General features: G+C 41.1%; 1 protein-coding gene across 11 annotated transcripts in view; it reads left to right on the top strand.

The window, feature by feature from the left end:
* LOC100650455 overlaps positions 1–11,060 on the top strand; it is a 33,224-nt gene that overhangs the window by 9,365 nt on the left and 12,799 nt on the right. For all 11 annotated transcript variants that reach the window (XM_048410767.1, XM_048410765.1, XM_048410760.1 and 8 more), the window contains 3 exons: positions 578–983; positions 2,167–2,438; positions 2,916–3,100. In XM_048410767.1, coding sequence (XP_048266724.1) covers positions 578–983; positions 2,167–2,438; positions 2,916–3,100 — 863 coding nt within the window. The remainder of the gene's footprint in view (positions 1–577; positions 984–2,166; positions 2,439–2,915; positions 3,101–11,060) is intronic.

Here is an 11,060-nt window from a genome sequence, read left to right as displayed (position 1 = left end):
CGCGCGTGGGAGAAGGTCGAACGAATAAAGCTAATGCGATTCACTTTGACGTTCGTTTCAATTCCGCCTCTCCGTCAACTTGGATGACTAATTGCTTGCCTCGTTTTGTTTTATTCCGATACTGTAGGTTCTGAATGTTTACTGTTGCTGTATTATTCGATTATACTCCTTTCCGCTGCGGTGCGGCGCAAGGGAACCTACGATCTTAAATATCTCATTGAAATGCGAATAACGAATCGCTTATCTCTTTTAGAATTGCTCTTCTATCATTTCAGTTCCATTTCGTCCTTGAACGGTAATTTAAAACGTGGAAAATCGGCTGCTTATGAAAATTAAACAACGCTGGAGCTTATCCTTGCATTCGTAGTTTAATAAATGTGCCAAATACGAAATAAAAAAGGATTAGCGTATACAATTATTTTTCTATTATTTTGCAATTTTATATTTCCGATTCCGTGCGTTATTCTAAAAATTGATTCGTTCTACTCGAACGCATTTCGGTAGATCGACCGGATAATCAATCGGTTTTATTATTACGGAATGATCAACAATGACTCATATCGTTCCTGTTGTTCAGACTTGTTTCAGTTCTCGCGGCTGTGGCCTTCGAACACCGGACGTGCATCGCCGCGAATCGCTCGGCTCTCCTGCAGGATTTTGGCCTCGTTGCAACCCCAGCACAGGACTTCCGAGTCCGTGCGATTGCCGCCTCTCCACCGACTTTTACTCCTCTCGATATCGTGGCTCTTTGTCTTCGATCCCGTCGCCTGGATTGGAGGTTGTCGGTGGGCCGTCTCGAAGACACTCGTGGAGAGCAACCGCGACGTCCTTCGATACCTGGAGAGTTCCGGCGGCCACTTCTACCCCCAGACCAACTTGGTCCTCTATGCCCTCTTCGCCTACACACGTGCACCCTCCTGCGACGTCCTCGAAAGCTTCTAAGAGCGTTCCAAAGAGAACGCGATCGAAGGTCACTTTCCAAGGTTTGTCTTTCTGTCACACTAACCCTTTTATTTTAAAATCATAGTTTACAGTTTGTCTACTTGTCACGATACATCTTAATTGTGCGTGTGTAATTTAAATGACGCCTGTAGAGTTAATTTCAATCGAGATAAACTGTCGTAAATGGGCATGTAGTTTACTATTTACTCGCAGAAGCCAGTTGCGGTTAATTGAATCTCAGGCTCAGCCACTTCAAATTAACCTTCTATCGCGTTCAGAAACCTTACAATCGGCTGGAATCGTATCGCAGATTCGCGTTTCCGCGCAACGTTATAAGACGAGTCACTCGATCGTAACTGATCTACATTACGTGGGTGTATTTTAATATCGTTTCAATATTTTGCACCTATTTTTGCAACCTTTCGTTCCTGCCAAATAAAACGTCCCATAAACGGCGCACTTCGACCTTTCGCAAACGCTCTGATTAATATGTCGGATATTTGAAAATTCCAAAGGCAGCTAGTTTCTTGTATATCGTTTCAGGAATGAGATTCCTTAAGTGTTTCGGGATCGAATTCTCTTAGACCCTGAGACGGATTTGTTCTTGCCAATTATTAACCATAGAATCTATACAAACATATCCTTTCCGATGTTTTCGTAGAGTAGACACAAAGCACTAGAACTTGCGGACAATTTTCCCGCAAGCCAAATACGTTTACCTAATTGATAATCCGTAAATTTTCAACTCGTACTTCCTTTATTCGCGCAAGCTGAGAACGTACCTCCTTCGCTTTCTTTTGTGTCGCTCATTTCGCTGTAAACCATCCCCGATAACTACAAGCGGATCAAACCCAGTCAACCTGCAACTTCTCGCAGTTCTTTCTATTTTACCTGCTAAAAAATCCCTGGTGAACCGGTGCTTTGACGCGAGCTTTTTTAATTACTCTGTTGGGACGCGCGTATAACGAGGAAGATAATAAAAACGCGAAGCCCGTCGACCTCGACAAAAATAAAACACCGTCCAAGGTTTCGTTGCACCACTTTTTCCCCAAACTTATTCGTATTGTCCGATAATGCTGGCTGGTGGCGTCGATAAATAACAAATAAATGACGAGTTCTTCCAAACGATCCACTAAAGTAACATCGTTTGGCCAGACACCCGTTATAAACGGTGTATCATCGTAACAGTAAAGTGATTTCTGCCAGGACGCTGTTTGTTCGCAGAATGTCCGATGACGCGAGGCAGTCTGCCAAATCTGCGCTCGGATTTGGTGACCGGCGATAACAGCGGCGATTCGACCGAATCGTTGATCGACGAGGCTGAGGATTATTTACGACGGAGCATCGACTCGATGCTGACGATCTCCAGTAGCGGCGTCAGTTCCGATTATTGGAACCGACAGACAGCCAGGCGGAGACGTACGCGGCGATACTCCGAGCCCGATCTAATCCGTGATTGGCATCCCCCGCAGGATGCTAGACCGTACCTGCCAAAGGTGAATTTCACCAGCGTGTCTCGCGTGTGCCTCGATATATCCGCCTTCGCTGACAATTGATTAGAACGTGGCACGATAACGTGTCATTTGGAACGGTGGAAGACACTCTGGCGCGATTAAACCGTTATAATTGTAACATAAGTCGGTAAAATTGTAAAATCGTAAAACCGTGAAGTTATGAAGGAGAGTTATTACATACAGCTTGTACAATGGCTTGTCAATTCGCTTAATCGATAAATTACTGTACGTACGAGAGATGGTCAGATGCTTGAAAGTTTCGCTCTTTTTAATCGTGGTGAATGGTTATCGGCGTTAAACTCGTCGATGATAGATGAAACTTAATTGAACACCGAGCGTATCTTAACGATCCGTTAAAATCGTTACCACTTGGAATTAAAATCGTATACTTTACGGTAGATCACTTGCCGATCTGGGAAAGGATTCTTGGTTTACGATCTACGGTGTTTATTTCGACAGATACCAAGAGATCTCAAGCTGGATCATCTCGTGAAGGTTATATCGCCGGAGGGTAAAGTTCTTCAAGGACGAGTGAGATACGTCGGACCTGTACCAGGTCGAGAGGAAACTCACGTAGGTGTGGAGTTACCCTATTTGAATGGCTCCTCCGACGGCACTTTTCACGGCAGGAGATTCTTCGATTGGTAAGTTATTTAATGTACGTTATGTCAGATATATTTTTTTGTCGCTGGAAATTATTATAAATTATCTTTCGTAGCGTAATTAACTGGTCAATTATTAAAGATTTCGTTAGTATCCATTTTGGACGATAGTTCATCGCTTATTCGCATGAGTTGCAACGATCATGTCGTTACACATTACGGTTCGTGCGTTATGTCAGAGAATTCTATGAAACGAGCTTCGTTGCTTCGCTGAAACAATAACGAGGCCTTTTATCGAACGAACGTCGGTCGCGTTTTCGCAGTTAGCAGTTGCCCATTAACACAACGTCACAATCGCGACTCTGCATTGTTACCGCAGTGAAAATAGTGTTAACGAGACGCTTAGCAAAAGCCACATGGATATCGGATCATGAGAGTAAAGCGATATTGACGCTAAACACGATGTATTTTTATTTAAGGGAAACGGTAGTCGCTCTATACGCCATAGTGCGGGATAAAAGTCGTACAAAATGAATTTTATACGATTCAAATTACTTTCTATATCTTCCTCCAGTCCTTACCTACTTTCTTTATCTTTAACAAAAGTGTATTCACATTCTTACGTATTTTTCTCGCTATCTCGTATTTTCCTCGCCTAGCATTTATTGAATTTTTCAAGATACATCAAATCCCCCCGTGTTTCTCATCTTTTAAGCAAAGTTACGCGTATCACACAGTGCGCGCTTTTGCGAAACAACAGCAAGATATTTCAGATCCTTAGAACGTTCTTTTTGAGAACTCGGATGTTCCGTTTTCTCCCTTCAAAAACTATAGTTTCCTTTGTCTTCGGAATGACCGATAACCGATTCTAACTAAGAGGGGCAGCGTAAGATTAAAAGAAGGAAAGATGAAACGGCTGATCGAAGGTTCGTTGGATATTGGCCTGGAACTATCCGACAATGTAATTTACCAACATCTTCCGAGCCAAGAGAAAAGATAGCGATCGAGGCAAAGGATACTTGAAAAGGCGTTATCTACTTGGCGAAACAACCTCGAATTCCAGTAGCGGTATAAAGCAGGTATATTCGATGGTCGAGTAGATTGCTCGAGTTTCTGCAGTTAGACGATAATAGTGATCATTTTGCTGCGCGCACGAGCTTTCGTGATACATTCGTTTACCTGTATTTACGAGGGCCGGCCTGCCGCGTCTTGGCAATGGGCGCTCCTTCCTTTCGACGACGTGGCCGAAACAGAAGGTGCTGCGTTACGACTTCTTCGGTTTAGCCCTTAATTAAATCGGCGCCACAAGCAGCAGCCGCCTTTCCCGAATCGGCCGGCGACGTATTTAATTTCGTAATTGCATCGTGTGTTCGAGATAATAGGCCGAACGTGGAACGGGCTGCGTGACAAAAGCAATTCCGCTCGTGATAAACTTTCTCTCTCTCTCTTTCTCTCTTATTGCTCGTAGTTTCTCTCGTTTGTACGAGTTTCGCGTATGTGCACCTGAGAGCACGAGTATTCACGTGCACAGTGACGTAAACGTGGACTTACTGCTCTCTCTCTCTCTCTTTCTCTCGTAGAAGAATGCAAAGCTCGCCCTATGGACGCCGCGCTCGATAATACCATGCCATTTTTAATAATCATTGTTCCTCCGCGTAAAAGAACCGGTAATTCGCTCACTTCCGCCGGATAACGAGCAGAGTCTCCAGCGAGTCGGCTTAACATTTTTATAAAATACCCTCTTTGTTGCAGGAGGAAAAAGGCTTTGCTCGTTGCTTCGAGCGCTGCCGCTTCTAAATCCTGCCGGTGTATACCTTACTTGAAGGCTCACGGAATACTTTTCACTGACTTTCGAATCTTACAACTTCTAAATTATAGACAATCGCGAACGATTGTGACGAGAGAGGGTAGAATGGTAATGCTAAATGCTGAAATGCTCAAATGGTAACGCTAATGGCAATGCTCGAGTCATTGCAGCCAGCTGGCAGAAAAATAGTTCATCTGCATGCGTATCGAATAAGAAAGGGGAATCTGCGTTGTAACTGAAGGTACAACGGTTTATATTGGATTGTCCGAAAAGTTGCGTTCGTTTCACAAGGAAATAATAGATGCGCGACATTCTTTCTTTTATATTGTTTCGTTGAATTGTGTGCTTTTGTTTCAATTATTTCTGACGTCTGGTTCTTAGACGCTGGAAATCCTCTTTCTCAAAACAAGTACGCCTATTTGAATCAACACGGCAGAATAATAGTCGAAGATTCTTACGTATCACGATGTTGAAATCGCGTTAAAATCGGCGGTTAAAAAATTCATCTCTAAATGCAATTAATCGTTTGTCTGAATCTGGGTCGACTATGTTCGCAAGCGGCGGATCTTCCAATAGCTACGAACGGTTTACTGGCCGCCATAAAACTTACTGATACCCGAACGTCGATACATCGAATGCATCCTTCGTGCCTTTAAAAGTTAGCCGAGCAGCAAGAAACGTAACGTCTTGAAAAATGCAGGGTGTTTAAAAGTTAAGAAAGTGCATAGCGTGTTAAGGAAACTGCATAATGTATCATTTCGCCACTCGATTGCACCACGAGACCGACTTGCCTGGTATAGATAGAACCGCACGTATCGTTTGAAGGAAACGCGACGATAGCCTAATCAATCGAACGTGCGTAATCCGTCTTACTTGCAAGTCGTCAAGTCGACTTACGCTATCAGGCAGGCAGCAAAGCTGTCTAGCGAAAGTTTAGCAAAATTTTTGGTGAAACTATCGGGCAGGAGTTCGTGGAACTACAGCTTTGTACCTGGTGTATAAAGTTGAATGTTTGAGGAATTTATCGCTGACTGGTAGGTAATCGCTATTCTTGGTTCGCCAACTGAGAACGTTTTACGCCTTGCCGGTTTGAACACGTGAACCGACGCTTAAACGTAATGCCACTTTTGCTGCAAGTGTTTCGCCGATCGACAACACAATGAATAAGTGATGCAGACTCTCCGCCGTGTCGTGGCCGTAGATCGTCGAGATCCGACCAGCACGTTCCGAGCTTATACGTACGTACGGCGATATATGCGCCTCTGTATCGACTATACGCTTTATATTTAAACTAGAAACGTCTAGCGAAAATGCTACGTTATTTTTACGCTTTCCACGGCTAGTTCTTCTCTGTGATGCGTTTTAATCGATATCGATCCGACCGAGAGGAAATGCTTATTGAACGTGGAGAGGTATTTTGGTATTTTCGACGATGATAGTACGACTTTGGAATCCTACCAGATCTTTTCTCTGATCTTCTTACATTCATTAGAGTTTCCAGAGTCGCGCGAATTATTGTCTGATAGAGATTGGAAGGAGTGGGAGGAAATCGGGAAACATATTGAGCGATTCGAAACTGTGCGTGTTTGCACATTTGTGGAAAATTTAGTAAGAATTTTAGGAAATTAGTAAGATCGATATACGTAGGTACGTGATACGAAAAAATATACAAACATAGATAAATTGAAAGTATTTAGGGCGGCTGGAAGAAGCTTCTGTTCAGGTCGCGTTTCCCTAATCCTATCAGTATAAATATGGATCTGTATAAAAGTTCGCGTTAAGTACTTGAGCTTCTAATTAAGTTCGATCGATGTCCAGATTGGAAAAACATTGAAATCTGAGATTTTAATCGACGTATGCTTCGTGTATCATACGAGAAAGGTTTATCCCTGTTCTTATTCCGAGACTATAAAAAGAGTGGGTACGTGAAATGTACTATTTTATACGATCGATCGGTATTTTTATAAATTCTCATAGCTGGGCTGCTTCTGCGTGCGTTACGTCCGATATAACTTAACGAAAATGTAAAATACGCTGGCAGACTGTGTTACCAAATGAATAATTATTACGATGCAAGGCTAATTGACCTAATTTTTACTATAATGCACTATCAATTTAGGATCGGCTGTGTTAAATGTATCCGGCCGAGATAAGAGTTCGCGCAATTTCACCTAAAAGATTAAGAAATAATTAGACCCACGGGTATACCGTTGCTTTCATAACAACGTTTTAGCAGGGTACATGCATATTATACTTTGAGCGTTATAAAACATCGTGCAACGTGTTCATTCTTCTTACTATATATTAGTCGCGTGATATGCAGATTTAACTTCTATTTTTTTTCAAATTCTTCGCCTATAATTATTTAACGGCGAACAGATAGTCGCAGTGATGTAACCCGATTCGTTGCAGTTTCTTGCAGTGTCGTGTTTTGCGTTTCTCACTATTAAACTGCGGATATTTATGCAGATTCGTTTCTTTTCTTCTGATTCCGATTTAAGGAAAGAGATTCAAGAAGGCATTTGTTTCGCTCATGTACACGTCCATTACATCCACGTGTGTTGTATCCATTTTTGCAGCTTTAAAAATAAAGTGGCTACAATTGCACGAACATTCACGGTTACTATAAAACATAATACAATAGTTATTATAAAATACTCAACATATTTCTAGAAACGATGAAAACGCTCTGCATAAAAACGAGATCCTGCTATAAAAATTTCTCTGTCGTTAGATTGCAAATTAAGCTAAAAATCTGTATTATTTATTCACCTTATTTATTATTTATTCATCTGCGATCCTGCGGCTATGGATCGTTTTCATTTACGACGACTTGTCTCTTATCTTACTGTTCTCACCACAGAACTCATCTTCCTACCCGTGTAACCTGCCTAAACTGGAATTCAACTGAAACAGATGTAAACTCAACGTAAATCTCATCTTGAACTTAGACAAATCAAACATGAACATATCTTAGACCTCTTCTTCTTGCCACAGCACATCCTAATATGCATTTTTATAGCGCGTGTCTTCACTGTTCACAACCAAGTTCATAGTTTCCAACGAATTAATACGTCCAGAGCTGTCATTATCGAATAGCTAAAAACTTGTGTGAAATTATAACGTTTGCGAGCGATATTAGTTGCAGGGAACGAACGTGATTCGCGAAAACGAGATATTTCACCATTGTTCGTCTATAAACCGTATCTAACAAAAGATATTTTGGCAGAAAGATAAAGATATCTGAGCTGGTAGTATATAGCTAGCGATAAAAGAAGGACGATAACAGGCAACATAGAGATAGCCGGCCAAAAAGTGAAACGAATGGCAGAACACGGATGAAACGTTGTTGGCTTTACGCGGTCGGTCGATAGCCATGCCTGTCACATACGTTATCGTGAGAAACGTCGGTCCGCGGGGAGCCTTGGAAAATCGCTACAACTTTGGCTCGAGATGGTCGCGTGACGATCGTCGACCCTGAAAGCGCACCTCCTCCGATTTTGATCTCGAGAACGTACCTACCACCTATGCGTTGCTTCGAGTCTCGTCGTGTAAATCGAATGGTGGAAATGCGGTCGAAGGGAAATTCCTCTCGTAGCTGTGCGCCGTTGATAGGATTCGAACAATTCGAGAGAGGAATTCCTTGAAATTTATCGTTCCGAGTTTTCCGCGCTTTCGTAGAAACGAGCAGGAATATTTTTACGCCAATATTTCACTCTGTTAGCGTTTACATAGGGAATCTAGCGTTTTCTGTTTTCGATGCTTTCGTAGGAAAATAAGATCTTTCAACGAATCCGTGTATAGTATTCCTATGGAAGATTTAGTGTCTCGCTGTTACGGTGTTTCCGATGTTTTCCTAGGAGATTTATTGTTTTCGACACTTTTTTGTAGGAAAATGGGGTAGTAGTTCTGAAATAATTCTTCGTACAGCCTTCGCAGAGGAAATTTATTAGTGGAAATTTAAAATGCAAGAATAATGCCAAAATGATATTTCCGCATAATCTGACGTACAGTTGCAGCACGCGACCCAGTGAATTACGTTTCTACAATTTGTCGAAGAAAAGGTGAAACGCGACGTACTTTTCTATAATTCGCGTAGAAAACAACGCGGTGCAACCTGCCTCGATTGCGTGACTTCTCCTTGTTTCTTCAGATTTATAGAGTGATAAAAATCGAAGTGCACGCTCTCAAAGTTTGAAGTACAAGGAAAATGCAAATGACTTATTGGCTCGTGAAGTCGGCACCGGTTTACGATCCACGTGTTACGTGGCGTTTTCATCCGATTCTTCCGAGAAGGGCGAACCACGCTACGAGAACCGAGCAACATTGATCTTTAACCGGTCGTTAATTCCCTTTCTTCCTTTTGCGCTCTTAACCGTTGTTACGCCTTCCAATAATCCACAATCATCAACATGTACGCCACGATTCAGTTTCTCAGCCTTAACTTCTCCTTTGTACCTCTAACGAGAATGAATATCTCTCGAAGGATAGAACGTTCGCTTAAGTCTTTGAAGAAGCTAAGGATTTTCGTATTTAGATAACAAACTTGTAACGTTTCATTATCGACGATCTCTCTGCCCCGCGAGAAATTCATTCTATCACACTTTGCGATTGCGGATTTTGTCATTAGGTGGTATTGATACTAGAATACAATGCTAGAAGCTGCAATACTAGAAACTTCAGTTTTGTACGCTTCTAAATCTCTTTTGAAACTTCAGTTTTGTACGCTTCTAAATCTCTTTTGAAACTTCAGTTTTGTAAAAAACTTTTTTGACAGTCTATTGGGTTGGCAACTAATTGATTGCGGATTTTGTCATTAGGTGGTATTGTCAAAATCCGCAATCTCTTAGTTGCCAACCCAATACTAGAAACTTCAATTTTGTGCGTTTCTGAAACGCTTTTGAAACTTCAGTTTTGTAAGAAACTTTTTGGGCAATGTATTGGGTTGGCAACTAAATGATTGCGGATTTTCTCAATACCACCTAATGACAAAATCCGCAATCACTTAGTTGCCAACCTAATACTAGAAACTTCAATTTTGTACGCTTCTAAAACTCTTTTGAAACTTCAGTTTTGTAAGAAACTTTTTTGACAGTCTATTGGGTTGGCAACTAATTGATTGCGGATTTTGTCATTAGGTGGTATTGTCAAAATCCGCAATCTCTTAGTTGCCAACCCAAACTAGAAACTTCAATTTTGTACGCTTCTAAAACTCTTTTGAAACTTCAGTTTTGTAAGAAACTTTTTTGACAGTCTATTGGGTTGGCAACTAATTGATTGCGGATTTTGTCATTAGGTGGTATTGTTAAAATCCGCAATCACTTAGTTGCCAACCCAATACTAGAAACTTCAATTTTGTACGCTTCTGAAACACTTTTGAAACTTCAGTTTTGTAAGAAACTTTTTGGACAATTTATTGAGTTGGCAATTAATTGATTGCGGATTTTGTCATTAGGTGGTATTGTTAAAATCTGCAATCACTTAGTTGCCAATCCAATAGATTGTCCGAAAAGTTTCTTTCGTTTTATAAGGAAATAATAGATGATGAATAATAGAAGATTTTTGCTTTTGCATTATTTTACGTGTGACCCATTTTGTTGCAATGGAACAACAACCTAGTATATTATCAAAAATGATCATGTTTCTCTGTTCTATTGAGTTTCAGCTTCTGTTTCAGCTCTGGAAATGATACAATTTCTGACGTATCGGTGCAATCCTTTTTTCGTACTTATCAGTACACTGTAATTATTACATTCCTTTGTCGTCTTTTTATTTCTTCTTTTTGCTCACTGGTTCAACGAAGGTACTTGACGCATTCGTCGAAAATGTTCGAAAGGTCGCTGGGAAAGTTCGTTCCGATTTACTATTCGATTCGATATACATTTATTGAATTATATAGACGTGATTTTGTTGCACAACCTTTCTGCTCCTTTCACGCGACTTGAATATTCCATCCTTTCAGAATTTCTCAGGTTTCTCGGCGAGAAATGTTTCGATATAATTTCCTATACCGTGAAAATTCCTTAAAAATCGGAAGGAACTTTCCGAGCAGCGTTTAACAAGCGTAACATTTTCTTCAAACTCAACGACCATATTTAGAGATACTGAGTTGTATTAACATTTATTCTAGCACCATATGCTTGAAGACAATTTCCTCCATGCAGAGCTACTAGGCAAAATTTATTATTTTATTAA

The sequence above is a fragment of the Bombus terrestris genome, chromosome 12 (genome assembly GCF_910591885.1).
Source record: "Bombus terrestris chromosome 12, iyBomTerr1.2, whole genome shotgun sequence".
Taxonomy (NCBI): domain Eukaryota; kingdom Metazoa; phylum Arthropoda; class Insecta; order Hymenoptera; family Apidae; genus Bombus; species Bombus terrestris.
This window is presented reverse-complemented; position numbering and strand designations above follow the sequence as displayed.